Source organism: Myxine glutinosa, chromosome 2 (assembly GCF_964187855.1).
Source record: "Myxine glutinosa chromosome 2, kmMyxGlut1.1, whole genome shotgun sequence".
In the NCBI taxonomy this organism is placed as follows: domain Eukaryota; kingdom Metazoa; phylum Chordata; class Myxini; order Myxiniformes; family Myxinidae; genus Myxine; species Myxine glutinosa.
The window spans coordinates 141,311,019-141,332,523 of record NC_136262.1 but is presented as its reverse complement, the minus strand read 5'-3'; the positions used below and the strand labels follow the sequence as shown (position 1 = coordinate 141,332,523).

At 47.0% G+C, this 21,505-nt stretch overlaps 1 protein-coding gene across 1 annotated transcript in view; it reads left to right on the top strand.

Moving 5' to 3' along the window:
- The window catches only part of LOC137421197 (voltage-dependent N-type calcium channel subunit alpha-1B), a 394,582-nt gene that overhangs the window by 109,708 nt on the left and 263,369 nt on the right, over window positions 1–21,505 (top strand). The window contains exons 5-8 of the mRNA XM_078771756.1: window positions 1,494–1,633; window positions 3,263–3,354; window positions 7,449–7,601; window positions 7,739–7,917. Coding sequence (XP_078627882.1) covers window positions 1,494–1,633; window positions 3,263–3,354; window positions 7,449–7,601; window positions 7,739–7,917 — 564 coding nt within the window. The remainder of the gene's footprint in view (window positions 1–1,493; window positions 1,634–3,262; window positions 3,355–7,448; window positions 7,602–7,738; window positions 7,918–21,505) is intronic.

Below are 21,505 nucleotides of genomic sequence, written 5' to 3'. Positions count from 1 at the left end.
CTACTTTCAGCGAGCTGAGCCGAATACCGTGATGTATGACGCACCTATGACGTATAACCGCAAATTCCTCACATGAATCCATTACTGATGTAAAATAATCCATTACATAAATGCTGCACAACTATTCTTCATCCATGTACATGTATTTATGACTTTGCTTTTTTATGATTTCGAGTGATTGCGAAGGGGGGTGTTGGAGGGAAGCGTTAGGGTTGCCTCCCCCATCTTATCTAACCCCGATCACAGTTCGTTTGCTCTTCAATTGTCACTTGATCCCCACAATTAATTATTATTATGTATATATTTTTCATCCTTACTAACTTACTAACTCAAATTCTACGTTTATCCCATCTCTCTCTCTCTCTCTCTCTCTCCCTCTCCCTCTCCCTCTCCCTCTCCCTCTCCCTCTCCCTCTCTCTCTCTCTCACCCTCTCCCTCTCTCTCCCTCTCTCTCCCTCTCTCTCCCTCTCTCTCCCTCTCTCTCTCTCCCTCTCCCTCTCTCTCCCTCTCTCTCCCTCTCTCTCTCCCTCTCTCTCCCTCTCTCTCTCTCTCTCTCTCTCCCTCTCCCTCTCTCTCCCTCTCTCTCCTTCTCTCTCCCTCTCTCTCCCTCTCTCTCCCTCTCTCTCCCTATCTCTCCCTCTCTCTCCCTCTCTCTCCCTCTCTCTCCCTCTCTCTCCCTCTCTCTCCCTCTCTCTCCCTCTCTCTCTCTCTCTCTGTTTTTTTTGTATACAGAGTCCAGGCTCGTTGAAGAGCTGGAACAATGAACAAATCAGGATGCAACATAACAAAAGTAACAGTAGAGAGATGAGGGAAACACCAACAGCAGAGTTGAAGGACAAAATACATGGCTGTCCCTCAGCTTCACAATTGTTGGGCCAATCAGTGTAGAGCTTCCCATCCAGTTAGTGTAGAGATCAGTGGTTTATGCATGCAAACAATTTATTTACTATAACTGCCTGAGATCTGACCTTCGACAAATATTCTGATGACGAAACCAACAAAATTAATCACCTCCCATCCTGAGTGTGAAGCACAACAGGATCAGTCATTGATGTCAACATCAAAACCTGGTGTGTATCATCAAATAATCACTCGTTCCTCATTGCCATTTCACTGGGCCCCTCGCTCGTCTCCTTTGATTTTTTTATTTCCCATCTCACCTGCTACATCATGGACAACATCTGTTTCATTGATCCGGTGTATTCTTTCTGGACTGTATGACTGAAATATGTTTGTTGTTGGGGGAGCTGGTTGTACATATCATTGCCCCTCTCGATCCCCCCAACCCATGTCCATCCAATCCCCTTCCCTCCCTTCCTTCTCCTAATCCCATATTTCTTTTCCTTCATATACACCCTCTCATTCCCTTTCTTAATTTCCCTTTTCCCTCCCCTTCTCTTCGTTCGTTTTTGGTGCATGGTCGAGGCCTGTGGAAGAGTTAGGCCTTTTGTCTTCCTTTCTTTTTTGTTCATACCTTCCCCTGTTTGTTGCAGGAACTGACAGAACCATACTTTATTGGAATATTTTGCCTTGAAACTGCGATCAAAATTCTTGCTTTGGGGTTTGTATTCCACAATGGCTCATATCTGCGGAGTGGCTGGAATCTCATGGATTTTATTGTAGTCATAACAGGGTGGGTATTCCATGCAACTGATGTTTTTCTGTTGGTTTTTAATCATGCTCATTTAACTTGAAGTACTGAGGTTTACTAACACATTTTAAACAATAAATGAGTACCAAATGAGAGAATTGAGGTAGATGGCTATTTGGTAACCTCATGTGTAATTGTACCTTGGGCCAATGCTAGGAGGTTATCTACACACATTTGTGAAGCTTCTTATTTGGGAATCACTTTTTTGGAACTAACATGTCTCTACTCGGAGCATAAAAATGGTTTTTAATGATATACCTAAACTAAAAGAGTAAACCATCCAGGTATTTACAAATTCTGCTGCGGGAACAGGAAGTCATAATCAATATATTACGTCACACTTTGTAACTCTTACGCTGCATATTCTCAACATATGGCATATTTAGTCTAACATTTAGGATAGGTCATTCTTCTTTGGGGTATATAGATTACAGTATATCTATGGGCAGATCTCAAGAACATTGGGTGTGTGTTCATTTACCAAGTTTCTTGTGAAGAGATCGCCAAGTTGTTTAAGCATTCGAGCAAACACTCCATTCAAAACCTTTAAGGAACGGCTGGCTTGGCAAGAGCGCTAGCTAGCTGCTTGGTAAATTAGCACACCCCGGTCTTCCTCCCTTTCAGTTTTGTATCAAACAGCAAGAGCGAGTTTCAAAAGTTTGCTACGAAAAATGCCACGGTAGCGGCAGAAAGGGCCATGTTATTAACCCAACATTTGTGGGTTATATAGAGTACAGTAGATCTTCGCTCAGTTCTGTAAGTAAACCTTACTTCATGAATGTTGGGATTCCTCCAAATTTCTTCATTTAGTGTTATAAAGAGCATTAGCGACTGTTTAAAAAGCTAAGAATACGTGTTTGTGGTGTATAATATTTTTACTTCCCGTAGAAGCCGTTGCTCCCACAGAAACACCATTATAACTATAAGCTATTTATACACGTTGTCACTGCAGGAAAAACGCCTTGGGGAAGTGGGACATTATTAGTATTAATATTGTTTTGTAATAACATTAACAATATGCAATTATCATTAATTGTGTTATTAAAAGCGTCTTTGTAAAAACGCCACGATAAATCTTCTTTGGAAAAACGCCACGATAAAGCTAATTTAACATTTATATACACCTCAACGTGCAACCCCATTGACGGCAATGGCGGGCAAACTCGCTTGTGGGGAGAAAACCCCCTTGGGGAGGGGGGCAAATGAATGCACTACAACCTTCATTTGGTAATCCTTCGTCATCCTGTCAAGTTTGGTTGAGATTGGATAAGTAACGACAGAATGTATTGGCGTAAAAAAATTCATCAGACAGACAAACAGGCAGACAGACAGACAGAAATGGCATATTTTAGTATGATAGGGCAGGTGCAGTTATGTGGTATAATTTCCCTTGTAGAATTGCAGTTTTAGAAAATGCACATTAATGTAAAGTGCAGTTTGATAAGCTCTTTCGGGACAAATGAAGTGCAAAGATATTTGGAAAATGTGTAATCTGATGTTATCTCCCTCAATTGCTGACTCTGCCCCAATCTTCCCCATCCTTGCTAACTCTAGAAATGTTTCCACCTTAAACAACATAGTAGTAAAGAAATTACTTTTGATTGATTACAGGATTCTCTCTATGCTTGGGACAGACGTTGACCTGCGAACCTTGCGTGCAGTTCGCGTTCTTCGCCCTCTCAAGCTCGTCTCCGGCATTCCAAGTATGACTTCTGACATTAAACATGCACTTTATTATTCCTTACCTCTATTTCATGGCATGCACCCATGTTTTCACCTCTGTCTGTCTGTCTGTCTGTCTGTCTGTAAATAGCATATCTCAAAAAGTTGTGCATGGATTCGGACGAAATTTGGTGGAGTGGTTGGGTATGTGACAAGGACGAAATGATTCGACTTTGGTGAAGATCCGGATCTGGATCCGAGAATTTTTAAAGTGATTTTTCACCATTGAGTGATAGGGTCAAAAATGACATATAACATGATATTTCAAAAGGTTATGGATGTATCATGACAAAACTTGGTGGATGAGTTGGTGAGGTGACAAGAACATTCCGATTCCGATTTCGATTTTGGCCTTTCAGTGGATACAAAACGTAAACTGTTTCGCCTGGCGGAGGTTTGCTCTCTACCAACGGAATGTCATTCTAGTTTTTTCCATTGATCTGATGCTGGCCGTGCAGCTTCTGCAGAAATCACGTGCAGGACAAAGACATTAGTAGACATATGTGTTCTTTAACATTTAGTACGTGGGATTTGAATTATGAGATGTGAATGCTAAACAAGCTTATCCATCGATACATCATCGCAGTGTTGCACTTTCATCCAGAATTTTTTTTTTAAACTGTCAAAACCTGATTAAAGTATTTAACTTCTCACAGGGTTGGCAGGATAGCCTAGAGGTATGCACATTCGACTTTGAGGTATCTAGCCCGTCTTGGAATCTCAACAGAGGTACAAACTGTCATCCTGTAGTTTTGCATGCAGGTCAAGGCAACAATGTGTGTGCCATCCACCGGAATGATGATAAGCCGGAGGATCCATCTGCCAGCACAGGATGGTGGTGGATATTAAAGATCCTACGATATATTTAGCTGAGTGGAGGCGAATTATCGCCTGCATCATGACCACATTACGAATTATTGCCTTAGGTCATTGGTTTTATCTCCGTGGATACCCTTTCACACCAGATCACTCTGCTTAGGCTAACTCGGGAGTGGGGTTGTTGTTTGGTTAACAGCTCCTACACCGTCAACAAATGAACAAACCCAGGCTGTTTGTATATCAAATGTGAACAGCTACAGTCACGTGAAAAAGTAAGTACATCCCATGTAAAGTTTTGACTTTTTCAACATATTTCAACTTACAGCTATTTGATCTTCATTTCAACAATATTGATAGATAAAGGTGATATGATAAAACAAATATCATGAAACATTTACATTTTGTCGTCCATTGTATAATTTAAATAAACATAAATGCAAATTTCGCAAGTGGAAAAAGTAAGTACACCCCTACATTTATCACTACTTCAAATACCTAAAATTAGAATCAGGTGCACCAGCTCAGGTGCAAATGATTAGAAGATCGTTAGAGAGGATCTTGGAGGAACCTGTCTTATTTAAACCTCAGACATTTAGTTTGGTTTGCTCTTTGTTGTTGAAGTGTGCGGCGTCACCATGCCTAGATCAAAAGAGCTCTCTGAGGCCTTCAGAAAGAAGGTTATAGATGCCTACGAGTCTGTGAAGGGATTTTAAAAGATCTCCGAACAATTTGAAATCAATCATTCGACTGTCTGGAAGATCATCTACAAGTGGAGAAGATTCCAAACAACTGCCAACTTGTTCAGGCCAGGCCGCCCCAGCAAGTTCAGCCTGAGAGCAGACCGCAAGATGCTGAAAGAAGTCTCTAAGAACCCCAGAATGTCATCACGGGACCTACAGGTAGCTCTTGCCACTGGTGATGTCAAAGTGCACGAGTCTACCATTAGAAAGAGGCTGCACAAATTTGATCTACATGGGAGGTGTGTCAGGAGGAAACCTTTGCTGTCCAGAAAGAACATCAGGGCAAGACTCAAGTTTGCCAATGAACACCTAGGCAAAGACCAGCACTTCTGGAACAATGTGCTCTGGACAGATGAGTCGAAGGTAGAGCTATTTGGCCACAGTACCAGAAGACATGTTTGGCAAAAAAACAAAGACAGCATTTCACCACAAGAACCTGATACCAACTGTAAAGCATGGTGGTGGAAATATTATGGTTTGGGGCAGCTTTGCTGCATCAGGGCCTGGGCAGCTCACCATCATAGAATCCACTATGAATTCTTCATTGTACCAGAGGGTGCTTGAGGATAATGTGAGGCCACCTGTCGGAAAGTTGAAGCTCAACCGAAGGTGGACCTTGCAACATGACAATGACCCTAAACATACCAGTAAATCCACCAAGGAATGGCTGAAAAGAAAGAAATGGAGGGTTCTGGAATGGCCAAGTCAAAGCCCGGATCTAAATCCCATCGAGATGTTGTGGGGGGATTTGAAACGAGCTGGGCATGCAAGAAACACCTCAAACATCGCACAGCTGAAAGAATTCTGCATGGCGGAGTGGGCAAAAATTTCCCCTAGTTGATGTCAGAGACTGGTAGACAGTTATAAGAAACGCCTACTTGAGGTTGTTTCTGCCAAATGGAGCAATACCACCTCTTAGAGCCAAGGGTGTACTTACTTTTTCCACATGCATAATTTGCATTTATGTTTATTTAAATTATACAATGGACTACAAAATGTAAATGTTTCATGATATTTGTTATATTATATCACCTTTATCTATCAATATTGTTGAAATGAAGATCAAATAGCTGTATGTTCAAATATGTTAAAAAAGTCAAAACTTTACATGGGGTGTACTTACTTTTTCACGTGACTGTATCTTCGGCTATAAGTAGGCCGAGCATTAATGAATGAATTTTAAATTGCAGTTTCATTCATTTATCGTGTTCTGCCTCTTGTGACTCAAATTTAGCTGTCAGGAGAGTGGTTTGTATTATACTCGTGTATGTATGTATGTATGTGTGTGTGTGTGTGTGTGTGTGTGTGTGTGTGTGTGTGTGTGTGTGTGTGTGTGTGTGTGTGTGTGTGTGTGTGTGTGTGTGTGTGTATAGTGTGTGTGTCACCTCCAAAACCATGAAAACTCCTGGCCCCAAGCTTTGCATGTATATTAAGGGAACTCCAAGGGAGTTTGTGAATGAAAACTTCATGTTTGTGTCAATTTAGACACCTCTTTGGAAGTTAATTTTCTGGCTCTCAGAACCTCCCTTCCACTTGGGTCTGCCAAATCTCAAGCCCCCCTCCCTGCACGTGCGTGTGTGTCGTCGGCAAAACCCATGAAGCTACTGCCCCCCCCCCCACCCCCTTCCTCCCCCCTCACCAAAGCTGTCCATGAAGCTGTTGTATTCAGCACGTTACTGGATCTCACAGAGCTCGATTCCCTGCAGGCATAACATGGCATAAAGGAAGTCGCCAAACCTCGGGTTGTCGCTCTCAGCATGATGATGTCAGAGAAACCCAATAAGCTGCCAGGCCAAGCCGCATCCCAGACGATCCACACAACTTGGGGCGCCACGGTCCTCTGTCACATTCATGCGCGACCTTCTCATGAACAGCCCGTTGTTGCTCCTATGGTTGGCAGCGAGAAAATGATGCAACGAGCAGCCACAGACTGCATACCAAACAACAACAATAACAGAGGAAGGAATTAATTGACTTCCACTGAGGAATGACTCTTAAAGTCAAGACCTCCATCAGGACAGTTTCAACCTTCCTGGAATTGCTGAATTAACCATGAGGAAGGTCACCCCAAAGTGGAAGGGTTGTACAAGCATCACTATTTCTGGCCAGAATGAGCTTTGCAGAAACAATCAAAATAATCGAAAGAACTTTGGGATGCACAATCTAAAAAATGATAGCAAATTCTACTTCCAGCCTTGCAAAACCTGATAGTATATCTTATCTTAGAGTAAGATTCAGGGCTGTGATTTGGACATGGGGTAGCCGTAGCTGCACAACAAAATCTTAAATTTACATGTATGGAGTTGCTGAGCACCAAGGCCTGTTATGCATTGTAATTGCAATTCTGTGTTCCCATTGACATTTGGTAGGATAACAAATATGGCAGCACTGTATTTCAGTTTATTTATCCCATGGCTCTCACTATCAAAAATTGATTTTGGCTGAAAGAGATGAACATTGAATTTGCTCGAGACATGATTTTACAATGATAACGGTATGTGTGCGTGCCTTATCAGGTCTTCAAGTGGTGCTCAAGTCCATTATGAAAGCCATGGTGCCTTTGTTACAGATTGGACTTTTACTTTTTTTTGCCATTCTCACTTTTGGTATTATTGGCCTTGAATTTTACATGGGGAAGTTTCACCAAGCCTGCTTCCATAATTATACAGGTACATGAGAGTCCTAGGTTTGAGTTGAAGCTCTCAGATCAGTGAGGAATAAATTTGCAATTGTTACTGTATTACATTGTCACTGTTGCTTTGTGAGTAGGTTGTTTAATATTTGTTTGTGCGCACGTGTGCCATAGGACAAAACCTAGATTACCCATGTGGCTCTGGGCCGCATATCTGCCCGGAAGATTATGTATGCCGAAGCTACTGGAAAGGTCCAAACAATGGTATCATCCAGTTTGACAACATGCTGTACTCCGTCCTTACTGTGTTCCAGTGCATTACCATGGAGGGGTGGACAGATGTGCTGTACTACGTAGGGTCACCCCACTCATCCACTGCTCCTCAATCTGCTTCACTACTCTTTCTCATTTGCTTGCTTTCTTGCTCACCATGTTCTCTGCTCACACCTGCTTGGCTCAGCTGATTGTTTTTCGTAATCGCCCATTTGATACAAACTCACCTTGAAAGAGGTAGTTGACAAAACAGATTGGTAGGAGCTTTCTTGATTTGTTTTTAACTTACCTGCTTCGTTCTCTCGTCGTTTTTCATCTTCCGTTCTCGGCCCTCACTTGATTCTTTGTGAATACACCAATTTCGACTTTGTTCCACAGAGGAATGATAATTGGCTTGCTTCGCCATTCCCACAGTGCACTCTGTTATGCTCATGCGATTCCTCGTAACCATCATGTCTATCAAAGGGCAAACTCCTCTCATCAGTAAAATTAACCAATTACCTGTGCTACCAATATACAGGATCATTTGACACCCCTAATCCTCCCACCTTAATGTCATAACATGAACAATTTACTATAAGTCTAAATTTAGGGCTCGCAGGATAGCCTCAGAGGTATGCACACTCACCTATGAGCTGTCTAGCCTACCTTCCAATGAAGACCCAGCTGTAAACTGTCACCCCAGTGTTTCACAGGCAGGGCATGTGTGCACGATCCCCCAGATGGACATTAAGCTGGGTGTCGCATCTGCTAGCATTAGTTAGTGGACGTCAAATATCTTACTCTTTCCTTTGCAAAGACTAAGCGGGTTAACGTCAGCACCCTGGCTAAATCCCACATTTCTGCTACCTTCAGTTGAACATCAGGCCTGGCCAACAGGTTCATCAAAGACTTGGGCCATAAACGTTCCCCGGCCAAGCCCTCAATAAGGTGGGAATAGTTGAGGGCATTAAATAAGTAGTAGTTTGATTGTAAATTTAATTGCAATAAATGCTTAAATAAATGTAGACATAAATTTGAGACATAAATTTGAGACATAAATTTGAGACATAAATTTGAGACATAAATTTGAGACATAAATTTGAGACATACGTTTCAGACATACGTTTCAGACATACGTTTCAGACATACGTTTCAGACATACATTTCAGATACATTTCAGACACTTTTTTGTGAGGAGCAGTCTAAACATAACGCTCTTGTCTTCACCATTTCGATGAAAGAATTAGCAAATTTACATTTGTGTAATTTATGTGTTCATGATCCCAACAATGATTTTACATCGATATGTCTTGAATGTATAGTGGTCTCCTTCATGACCATTTACAATGACTTAGAATGAGGTACAGAAATGTTCGTGGGTGATGATGGTGTGAGTCATCGTTTTCGACGAATCTCTTCCGTTGTTCTCTATGTCAATACTGACAGATATCACACACTAACACCATATGTTAGGTATTAGTAACACTCAACACCAACCCTCTCTTCGCTACTTAATTAAGTTTTTCTGAAATATTAGTTAGTATACATAATGTTGAGACACCCTGTATATTTAATAAAAGACCCCGAGTCTTGCCGGGAGTTTTGCCTCTGAAGATGAACGAAGTGGTGAAAAGTCATGTAAATTTGGAAACCTCCTGTGTAGTCCGTGGGCTGATCCCTTAAAAAAACAAAATTCGTCTGCACCTCTTAGATATTAGGTTTCTGTGTTTTATTTTGTACATATGTGTATAAGAAAACATTTTAACTTGGGAAACCCTCTGAGAAAGTGTCCATTCTGCCTCAAAATTACGTTTACGAACAAAAACCATGGCAAATGATCATCGTTCAACACCCCCTACAGCTTGAGTCTGCTTTGATATTTTGATAGAAGGGATCCTGCGGATCCAATTTTGATAGTAGGGATCCTCTGGATTCCATTTTGATAGAAGGGATCCTGTGGATCCAATTTTGATGGAAGGGATCCTCCGGATCCCAGTTTGATAGAAGGGATCCTGAGGATCCAATTTTGATAGTAGGGATCCTCTGGATCCCGTTTTGATAGAAGGGATCCCGTGGATCCAATTTTGATAGAAGGGATCCTGTGGATCCAATTTTGATAGAAGGGATCCTGCGGATCCAATTTTGATAGAAGGGATCCTGCGGATCCAATTTTGATGGAAGGGATCCTGCGGATCCAATTTTGATAGAAGGGATCCTGCGGATCCAATTTTGATAGAAGGGATCCTGTGGATCCAATTTTGATAGAAGGGATCCTGTGGATCCAATTTTGATAGAAGGGATCCTGCGGATCCAATTTTGATAGAAGGGATCCTGCAGATTCAATTTTGATAGAAGGGATCCTGTGGATCCAATTTTGATAGAAGGGATCCTGCGGATCCAATTTTGATAGAAGGGATCCTGCGGATCCAATTTTGATAGAAGGGATCCTGTGGATCCAATTTTGATAGAAGGGATCCTGCGGATCCAATTTTGATAGTAGGGATCCTGTGGATCCAATTTTGATAGAAGGGATCCTGCGGATCCAATTTTGATAGAAGGGATCCTGTGGATCCAAATTTGATAGTGGGGATCCTCTGGATCCAATTTTGATAGTAGGGATCCTGTGGATCCAATTTTGATAGAAGGGATCCTGCGGATCCAATTTTGATAGAAGGGATCCTGTGGATCCAAATTTGATAGTGGGGATCCTCTGGATCCAATTTTGATAGTAGGGATCCTGAGGATCCAAATTTGATAGTGGGGATCCTGAGGATCCAAATTTGATAGTGGGGATCCTCTTGATCCAATTTTGATAGAAGGGATCCTGAGGATCCAATTTTGATAGAAGGGATCCTGAGGATCCAATTTTGATAGAAGGGATCCTGCAGATCCAATTTTGATAGAAGGGATCCTGCGGATCCAATGTTGATAGAAGGGATCCTGTGGATCCCATATTGATAGGTCACCAAAAAACAGGGGTTAGGGGTAACATAAGTGTGGATGTCTTTGTACAATCTCAACCATTTTTCAATATTGAGACATCAATGTATTCACATTGCTAAGTGCCATCAGAATTTGTACAGTGTTGGGTTACTTATTGCAATATGATGTCACTGTAGGTCAAAATGTCACGCAATGCTTCGTGGTTGAAGTATTAAGCTAGGCTGTCTCCCAAATGAATATTCCCAGGTATCGGTATACCTTAACACAGATTTTGCCCAAAGCGGTAAACCCCCTTGTGGAGAGCGCAAATTAAGTTGCTGTAGGAGCTGTGCTACCACGTAATCGGAAGAATGGACGCGACAAAAAGCTGGAATTCGTCCGAGTTTCTTTATTGAAACAAAACAACTCGGGTACTCTGAAAAGCCCGTTTATCGGGCAGCAATATATATACACATTATCCCGGAGCGTTTCCCCGGGAAAGGCGAGAGGGGGCGTGGCCGGGCGTCCTGGATGCGGCCTGGCAAGTCGAGAGCGGGCATGCCCGGGCGTCCCGGACGAGGCCTGGCAAGTTGAGAGCGGGCCTGCCCGGGCGTCCTGGACGAGCCCGGCATGGTGATCGCTCCGCGTCCTTGGTAGGTGCAAGGCGATTGTGTAAACCCAGCGGTAGCCGCTACACACGTCCCCCCAGAATCGACTTGCATCGGCAGGGTCAATTTAAGGGGGGTCCTGATGACCCGGCCGAAGTGACCCCTGGCGGGTCGTGGGGGGGGGGGTGCGGTGTGGTGGTGGGCGGTCGAGTGGGGGGCACCATGGACGGGGGGCGGCCTCGCCGCGGCGGAAGGGCCAACCGTGGCGGTTGGTCGATGTCCACGTGTGCCGGCTTGAGGCGGTCCACCGCAATCCGGTCCGACCTGCCGCCGATGTCGATGACGAACGACCTGTCGTCCCGTCGCAGGACCCGGAAGGGCCCGTCGTACGGCGGCCGGAGTGGCCCCCGATGTGCGTCATGACGCACAAAAACGTACTCCGCTGTGCGAAGCGCTGGGGGGACGTAGGACTGGGGGTCACCGTGGTGGGACATTGGCACGGGGGCAAACCATCGGGCGGCCTCCTGGAGGTCCGAGCGCTGGTGAACTGCGGACCAGGGACTGGTAGCGTCGGGCACGAATTCGCCCGGGACGCGTAGCGCCTGGCCGTAGACAAGCTCGGCGGTGGATGCCCGGAGGTCCTCCTTGGGGGCCGTGCGGAGGCCCACGGCAGCCGGTCGGCCCTTGGGGGCCGTGCGGAGGCCCACGGCAGCCGGTCGGCCCAACCGCCGTCCTGAAGGCCGGCCATGAGCGCGGCCTTCATGGAGCGGTGGAATCGCTCGCACAACCCGTTGGCTTGGGGGTGGTAGGCCATAGTACGGTGGAGCTTGACCCCCAGGTTGCGGGCGACCGCGCCCCACAGCTCGGAGGTGAACTGCGGTCCGCGGTCCGACGAGATGTCCGCCGGTGCGCCGAAGCGGGCGACCCAGGTGGCGATGAAAGCCTGCGCCATGTCGGCGGTGGTGGTGGAGACGAGGGGAACGGCCTCCGGCCACCTGGTGGTCCTGTCCACCATGGTGAGCAGGTGTGTGAACCACCGTGATGGGGGGAGGGGGCCCACCAGGTCCATGTTGACGTGGTCGAAACGTCATTCGGGCACGGTGAAAGGTGCCAGCGGGGCCTGGGTGTGTCGGTGGACCTTGGCCTGTTGGCAGGCCGTGCAGGTGCTGGTCCAATCGCGGACGTCCCGTCGAAGGCCATGCCAGACGAATCGCGCTGACACCAGCTTCTGGGAATCTTTCCGGCCCGGGTGGGAAAGGCCGTGGAGGGAGGCGAAGATGCGGCGTTGCCAGGTAACGGGCACGATGGGGCGAGGCTGGCCTTGGGAGACGTCGCAGAGCAGGACAGTGTCCGCGAAGGGGATGTCGGCCAGGCGGAGGCCCGTGTCCGCCGCCCGGAGGGCTTGCACTGTGGTGTCGGTGGTTTGGTCCGCCGCCATAAGCGCGAAGTCCACGCCGAGGTGGACCGCGTTCACGCTGGCCCGAGAAAGACAGTCGGCCACGGCGTTGTCTTTGCCGACGACGTGCCGGATGTCCGTGGTAAACTCCGACACGGCGGAGAGGTGGCGCTGTTGGCGGGCCGACCACGGCTCCGTGACCTTGGCCATTGCGTAAACCAATGGCTTGTGGTCGACGAACGCCGTGAAGGGTCGGCCCTCCAGGAGGTGGCGGAAATGGCGAATGGCCAGGTGTAGACCGAGGAGCTCACGGTCAAACGTGCTATATTTGAGCTCGTTCGGCCGGAGCTGCCGGCTGAAAAAAGCGAGTGGCTGCCAAACCCCGTTCACCCATTGCTCATGTACGGCGCCCACCGCGTAGTCGGAGGCATCCGTGGTGAGGGCGATGGGAGCGTTGAGCACCGGGTGAGCGAGCAGTGTTGCGTCGGCGAGGGCCCGCTTTGAGCTTTTGAAGGCCGCGTCCATTGCTGCGGACCAGACGATGTCATGCTTGGCCGGCTTGCCCCGGAGGGCTTCGTAGAGGGGCCGCATGAGTTGAGCAGCGCGGGGCACGAAGCGGTGATAGAAATTCACCATTCCCAGGAATTCCTGCAGGGCCTTTATGGAGCGGGGACGCGGAAACGTGGTGATGGCCTCGACCTTGGTTGGCAGCGGCACGGCCCCGTTCTTGGTGATGTGGTGGCCCAAAAAATCAACGGCCGTCGTGCCGAAGTGGCATTTGGCCGGGTTGACGATGAGGCCGTGCTCGCTGAGGCGCCCGAACAGTGTTCGGAGGTGGAGGAGGTGCTCGGCCCGGGACGTGCTGGCGACGCGGATGTCGTCCAGGTAAACGAAGAGGAACGGCAGGTCATGCAGCACGCCGTCCATCAAGCGCTGGAACGCCTGAGCCGCGTTCTTGAGGCCAAACGGCACCCGCAGGAATTTGAACAAGCCGAACGGCGTGATGACGGCCGTTTTAGGGACGTCGGCCGCCCTGACAGGTACCTGGTGATATCCCCGTATGAGATCGATTTTTGAAAAAATGACCCGTCCTGCCAGACGGGCGGAGAAGTCTTGGATGTGCGGGATCGGATACCTGTCGGGGGTGGTAGCGTCGTTAAGGCGGCGGTAGTCGCCACATGGGCGCCAGCCGCCCCCTGGTTTTGGGATGATGTGTAGTGGCGAAGCCCACGCGCTATCAGAGCGCCGCACGATGCCGAGGTGTTCCAAAGCGTCGAACTCGGCTTTGGCCACGGCGAGCTTGGCTGGGTCGAGGCGGCGGGCTCTGGCATAGACCGGCGGGCCCGTGGTTGGTATGTGGTGCTCGATCCCATGTCATACTGCGACGGCCGAAAACGTCGGCCGCGTGAGGGCCGGGAACTCCGTGAGCAGGCGAGCAAACTCGTTCGCCGCCGGGAGGGTGCATGCCAGCTCGGTCGGAGCGGAGCTGCTCAATGTGCATACCAGGGAGCTGAAGGTCTCGGCGTTGATGAGGCGACGCCGTTGGACGTCCACCAGCAGTCCGTGTGCGCAGAGGAAGTCGGCACCCAGCAGAGCCATGGGCACGCTTGCGGTTACAAAAGTCCAATTAAAGCGTTGGCCGCCGAAGCAGAGGGTGACGTTGCGCAGGCCGAAGGTGCGGATGGCCGATCCGTTGGCCGCAACCAAGGAGGGGCCGCAAACCGCGGACTGCCTGTCCTGATCGGAGGCGGGTATGATGCTCAGTTGGGCGCCGGTGTCGCACAGGAAGCGCCGTCCGGACGCTTTGTCCGTGATGAAAAGTAAGTTGCCCGTGTGGCCGGCGCTCATGGCTGGTAATGAACGCCGGCCCGGCCGTTTCCCGGCCTGCCGAAGGTGCACGGGGGTCGGCATGTCCGGCCCTTCTGTCCAAACCTGGCATGATAGTAACACCACGCTTGCTCAGGTGGAGGCCCCGGTCGTCGTGCTGGAGGTGGTCGGCTCGGCGTAGCGGCCGCCAATTGCGTCGGCAGGTCGGTCGTCGACCGTACCGGGTGCTCGGGCGCCATGGGCGTTGCGTCGGACGGCGGTGGGCCCCAGGTCGCTGCTGCAATTAGTTGGCCTGCCGCGGAGATCTTGTCGGCTTCCCTGGCGAGGGCGCGGGGATCCGTGATCGTCGTGCTCGCCAGGGCGAGGCGTACCGGGCTAGGCAGCTGACGGAGGAACAGCTCCCGGAACAGGAATGCCGGAGAGTGCTCGCCGAGCAGCGAAAGCATGTAGTCCATTCGCTCGGACGGGCGCGTGTCACCGAGCTCGGGCAGGTCGAGCAGGCGCCGTGCGCGTTCCACCGATGAGAGGGCGAAAGCGTCGAGGAGGAGCTTTTTTATCGCGCCGTATTTGTCAGCGGCTGGCGGGCTCTCGAGGAGGCTCACGGCGCGGGCCGCGGTGGCTGAGCCGAGCGCTGCTACCACATGGTGGAAGCGGGTGTCGTCGGCCGTGATGCCTCGCAGGGCGAACAGGGAGTCCGCCTGGGCGAACCAAACCGCCGCGTGAGCCTCCCAGAAGGTAGGCAGTTTGAGGGCAACTGCCGTGTCCATGTCGGTAGGTCACCAATGTAGGAGCTGTGCTCCCACGTAATCGGAAGAATGGACGCGACAAAAAGCTGGAATTCGTCCGAGTTTCTTTGTTGAAACAAAACAACTCGGGTACTCTGAAAAGCCCGTTTATCGGGCAGCAATATATATACACATTATCACGGAGCGTTTGCCCGGGAAAGGCGAGAGGGGGCGTGGCCGGGCGTCCCGGACGAGGCCTGGCAAGTTGAGAGCGGGCCTGCCCGGGCGTCCTGGACGAGCCCGGCATGGTGATCGCTCCGCGTCCTTGGTAGGTGCAAGGCGATTGTGTAAACCCAGCGGTAGCCGCTACATTGCTATAATTATATAATCTCCATCGTGTGACCCCCTAATCCTCCTGTCAAGTTTGCTTAAGATTGGAAAAGTAACAAGGGAATGTATCGCCATCAGACAGGCAGACAACAAATTGCATATTTACCTCCGCCACCGAAGGTGGATGGAGGTTATGTTTTCACCCCTGTCTGTCTGTTTGTTTTTCTGTTTGTGAACAGGATATCTCAAAAAGTTGTGACAAGGACGAATCGATTCGATTTTGGTGAAGATCCGGATCTGGATTTGGATCTGTGAATTTTTAAGTGATTCTTCACCATTGAGTGATAGGGCTAAAACGATATATTTAAAAAAAAAAAAAACAACCTTTAGAGGCCATTTTCCCCCGCAAAGCGGGGGTTGGCCTTTTTCGGGCACCGTGGTTGTTGGTGTTTTTGTTGGTCCCCTTTTTAAAGGGCTAAAAGGATATAAAGCACGATATTTCAAAAAGTTATGGACGGATTCAGATGAAACTTGGTGGAGAGGTTGGGTACGTGACAAGGACGAATCGATTCAATTTTGGTGAAAATATGGATCCAGACATGAGAATTTTAAAGTGACTTCACCATTGAGTAATAGAGCTAAAACAATGTGATATTTCATGATATTTCAAAAAGTTGTGCATGACTTATGACGTTAGTAGAATACAAAACGTAAACTGTTACAGCTTGGCGGAGTACGCTCTCTACCGACCGAGTGCCGCTCTAGTTTAGTATATGCTTGTGTAAACATAAGACATTATCCACATTTCATATTTATATTAATTGATGATCCTTTCGGAATGGAAGTTACTTAAAATTAATTATTTTAAGTATCTCATGCAAATACTTAAGTGCAGTAACGTGAAATAACCTGGTGGTGGCTTAACGGTTAAGGTGGCTGACTTGGGATTTTAAGGTCCTGAGTCCAAGGGGCCTTGGACCTGGACCCCTGCTGTGCCATAAATGACACTACGTGGGTTGACCCAGCCAGTCATTCTTCTGAGGTCGGCAAAATGAGTACCAGCTCTGGGAAAAATGAGCCATTTGAGTATTATCCTGCTTCGGAATGGTGACCCGTCCAGGATTGTACTCTCTTCCAAATTGAAAATGCCTCGACAGTCCTATCCGCCTGATGGCACAAGAGGAATGGTTTGGTTAATGTGAAATCAGTGGTAGTTTTTAAAATCAGCGTTTTCATCATCAGTGGAATCATCAATCAATGTTCTTGGGTTCTGACTATTTTTGTCAGCCATGGAATCACAAGCCTCAGTGCATGGCATACTGTTTCTTCTACACGTGCAGCCTGCTCGGCTACACGAGAACTGCTGACAGTGACCGCCACTCAGTTCCAAAAGTCCTGTGATTCTTGCTCTTTAGTCATGAGCACAGGCTCGAAGATACTATACACGATTTACCAGCCACGTCCAACAGCTAGTGGCACAGGCCTGATAGTTTTCTCATTTCACGTGTTGCTGTAGGCTCTCTGAAGTAGGAGGGAGACCTATATTTGTTGTCCTTTTTGACAGAACTTCACGTCGTCTATTTTACTTCCAGCCTCCGAGCAATTGTGTAGAGTGAACATATGAAATTCTCACCTGCTTCTGCAGTACTACCTCTCAGTTCTTGTTCTTCTCCAAGCTGTGCCAGATTGGCCTGCTACTTTTGATTTCCAAACAATACATTGATGACTTTCTTTTTGCAAATTATTGACAGTGAGATGTTGGAGTCTCAAACTGTCGATGTATGGAATAATGGCATGGCTTTGCACAGCTTTGTTTTTAGTGTGGACCTGTTGGCGAGCCATCTATCATTGGGCAGTGGCCGATATTGGTGCAGGTGTGATCTGCAGAATGAAATATGGCATTGAAGCCACTCCAGCCTGCATGGTACCTTCTGCTTCTCTGTAGGGAAGAGTTCCACCTCAAATAGGTTTACTGGTCTCATCCTGAGCAATGCCCAAGCAAAGTCCATCTGACAGGAATCAGAATACAGATTCCCAGTGCAGATCAACCAGTTTGTATTTGTTGTGCAGCTCAACAAAGTTGTATTTGTACCCCGAGTTTGAAGTTTGTAACTTAAAAGATGTGGCCGTGCATACAACACAAACAAACAAAGAGAGTGGGAGTATTTTTGCCTTTTATAGGTCCAGATTATATTCCCCAAAGCAGCTTGTTATATGCCTTGACAATCAGTGATCTTGTTCAGTTTGGAATTGCGGTACAGCAGCCTTACCCTCAGTCATCTATAGCAGTTGGGAGTTGTTTGATAGTTCCAGGAACTTCTCTGGCAGCAGTACTTTTATATTGGTAGGCAGAGTTAGTAATAAAGAGGTAATGAGCTTGAGAACAAGAGCTCTGACATTGTACGGTCACACGGCTGATGGAAAACAGTCATCTCCAAAGTGCTTCTTCAGTCGCAGTTTTAGGCTTTGGGCCGTGCAGATTTCTGCTGCTGCCAGCCCCGTTGCTTGTGATAACGTTTTGTATCTGCTCAGTAACATTGACATTTCAAATGCTTTTCCATCATTCAGGTCAATTGTGATCTCTTCAGCTAATTCTGTGAAGGCTGTATCATGTATAATGGAGAGTTATCATGGAGACATGGAGACATGCTGAATGGAGAAGGTGGATCAGACTCGCAACGGTTGCTCGAGTGAGATGTGCATGGAAGAAGTTTCGGGAACTGAGTGGCGTGTTGATGAGGAGGGGAGTGTCGTTGAAGCTGAAGGGAAAGGTGTATGCTGCATGTGTGAGGTGTTATGATTTTTGGGAGCGAGACATGGGTAATGAACGTAGAGCAGCAACGAAGGCTGGAAAGGGTGGAAATGTGAATGGTTCGGTGGATGTGCGGAGTGTCGTTGAGAGAGAGGAAGAAATGATGAATTGCGAAAGATGATGGGAATAGAGCCTGCGATTGATGCTGTGAAGAGGAACAGTTTGAGATGGTTTGGTCATATGTTGAGGAAGGATGAAAGTGACTGGTTGAGAAGAATGATGGAAATGAATGTAGAAGGAAGTAGAGGACGGGGAAGGCCGGGAAAGACTTGGCTAAAGATGGTGGAAGAAGAAATGCGGGCAAGGGGGTTAACAAGGAGAGATGCAGAAAATAGGGCAAAATGGAGAAGATTGTCATGGGGACCGCAAGGCTAACCCCTGCTCTAGCAGGGAAAATGGCCTTAAAATGCCTGTTGTTGTTGTATCATGTATAATAGTCAGGTTCACTATGTTTTTTCGTTCAAAATTTCTGGAGATTAGCAAAACTATACATTTTTGGAATATTCAGAGCATGAGGAATCCAAAAATTAATGTTGGCATTTGCGTAGACACCTTTGCGAAAATGACATTCAGGACAGTGATGAAGATCTGTAAAAGCATATTCCTGAACGGTAAAGACCTAGAAGATTCTGTGTATAGGACTTATAGTTCAATCTGATACTAACAAGGCTGCTTTCTTTCTTTATAAACCCATACCTATAACTTCAAAGGACTTGCAATATCATGTATTATGTAATACAGTTATATCACAAATATAAAGACAATGGTTTTCATCGTCATACCAGCTCCAATTGTACCTTGTCTGTTCAAGGACTAATTCAAACGGCTCACTCCAAACTCTCCCTGCCTCGTTCAAGGTTAATCACCAACTGTCTCATTGTGTCTCAAAGATGAGGACACATTCCAACTACCTCCATCTCATTCAGAGAGCTGTGTTAAGCTCTTAAAACTCCATAACAACTGGCACAGAAAACCCCATAGGTCATGACGTCAGCCCTCACAATTGGCTCCTGGCAAAACCTTCTCTGTCCTGAGTGGATGAGGGGATGAGGCTACAGACATTAACGCCATTGGCTAATTTTAGACATAGGTTTGAATTTGCGACCTCTTACTCATTACCAGACCACGTCATCCCCCTTTATAGGCCATACCACAGCATTTTTTGTATACTAGGTCGAGGATCGTATAAGAGCCAACACATGGAATATACAATAATGGGAGCGGGAAACAAGAGGGGGAGAGCGAGGGAAGTACAACAACAGTAGGGAAAAGAGACATCAGGGGATCTGTGGAAGGGGGAGGGCTGGGGTGGGGTACGTGGGATAAACAAGATGGACACTACTAGGACTTTCAGGAAAGAAAACGGAATTTGAAGAGGTGGATCTGGGGTGAATTAATGGGGGTAGAAAATATCAAAGTTTTGGATGGGGGAAGATAAGAGATGGTGGTGAACAGCTGTTTTAAAGACCTGGAGGGAGGAGTGGGATTGAAGGGAGTGGGGGAGTTTGTTCCAGAGGCGGGAGAAAAGAGGAATGAAAGAGTGAAGGTGAGCAGAGAGTCTTGATTTTGGCAGTTTCACCAGAACAGGTTTGCTGGCAGATCTTGTGCGACCTGTAGGAATATTTGGGGGACAGAGCACAGATAGAGCTGGGGGGAGCTAAGGCGGAGAGGAGTCGGTAGAAGACAGAAAGATCACCAACCTGCCTGCGGGGAGTGAGTGAAAGGCCCTCTGAGTTAGCTTCATCTCAAGAGATTCCAATGATTCTGAAAGCTTTGGTTTCGCCAGCGTGAAGCTGAGCTAGGTGTGAGGCAGGAGCACCAGCCCAGAGGGGAGAGCAGTATTCCATCAAACTGTAGATGAAACCTTTGTATGTGGTGAGGAGCTCAGGTGTGCCCAGAAAGGACTTCGCTCGATGGAGGATGCCCAGTCGGCGACTGGCTTTGGAGGCCAGCTTGGAAATGTGGTTTTCCCAAGAAAGATCATGGCAGATAGTGAGACCCAAAAGCTTGAGCGACAGAACTTCTTGGAGAGGATTGTTGAGAAAGTAGATGGGAGGGTTTTCCAGACGTTCTTTACGGAGAGACAAAGTGAGAGTGTGAGATGTGTGACATTTTTGTTACAATATATCTTCTGTAGCCATGGTTCATCCCAAATATTTCTCCTTTAATCTTAAAGTATGTTTTTCACAGAATTCGCCTTGCTTTGTCCCACCCTGCTTGTGGAATTGAATCGGAAATTTCAGTTAAGTTCTGCAAACTAGTTTTCCTGTAAATATGGAACATGTTATCATAGTACTGTACTGTCTTGTATGAAAACACACATCATATTAAATTGTTCAAAACGTAAGCCATGAATCATGCATTTAACATGTAAATTAATATCTGCTGAGTAAATAAATATACATTGTGGATTTCACGATTATTTTTTGTCACAAACTGCTTCTCACAAACATAATCTGACATCGACATTAAAATGAATTGATTCACTAGACTTGTATAATCCAGGTAATAGTTTTACCCAAACATATAAAATGTTTTCAATTATTACTGGAGATTATTGTGCAAGTCTTATTTATACTTGTCAAAAGGAGATTGAAAATTAGAAAGAGACAAGATCAGAAACAGATCGGAACTAGAACGGCACTCAGTAGAGAGCAAACCTCTGCCTGGTTGGCCATATATCACTCAATGGTGAAGAATGGTGAACAATCTCCGAACGGAGAAGAATCACTAAAAAGATTAAACAATTCTCATATCCGAATCCATTTTCAGATCTTCACCAAAATCGAATCGAATCGTCCTTGTCAGACACCCAACCGGTCCAGCAAGTTTCGTCCAAATCCGTCCACAACTTTTTGTGATATCCTGCTATGTATCGTTTTTGGCCCCATCTCCCAACGGAGAAGAATCACTTAAAAATTAAATATTTCACATATCCGAATACATATTCAGATCTTCACCAAAATCGAATCGAATCGTCCTTGTCAGACACCCAACCTGTCCACCAGGTTTCGTCCAAATCCGTCCACAACGTTTTGAGATATGCTGCTATGTATAGTTTTTGGC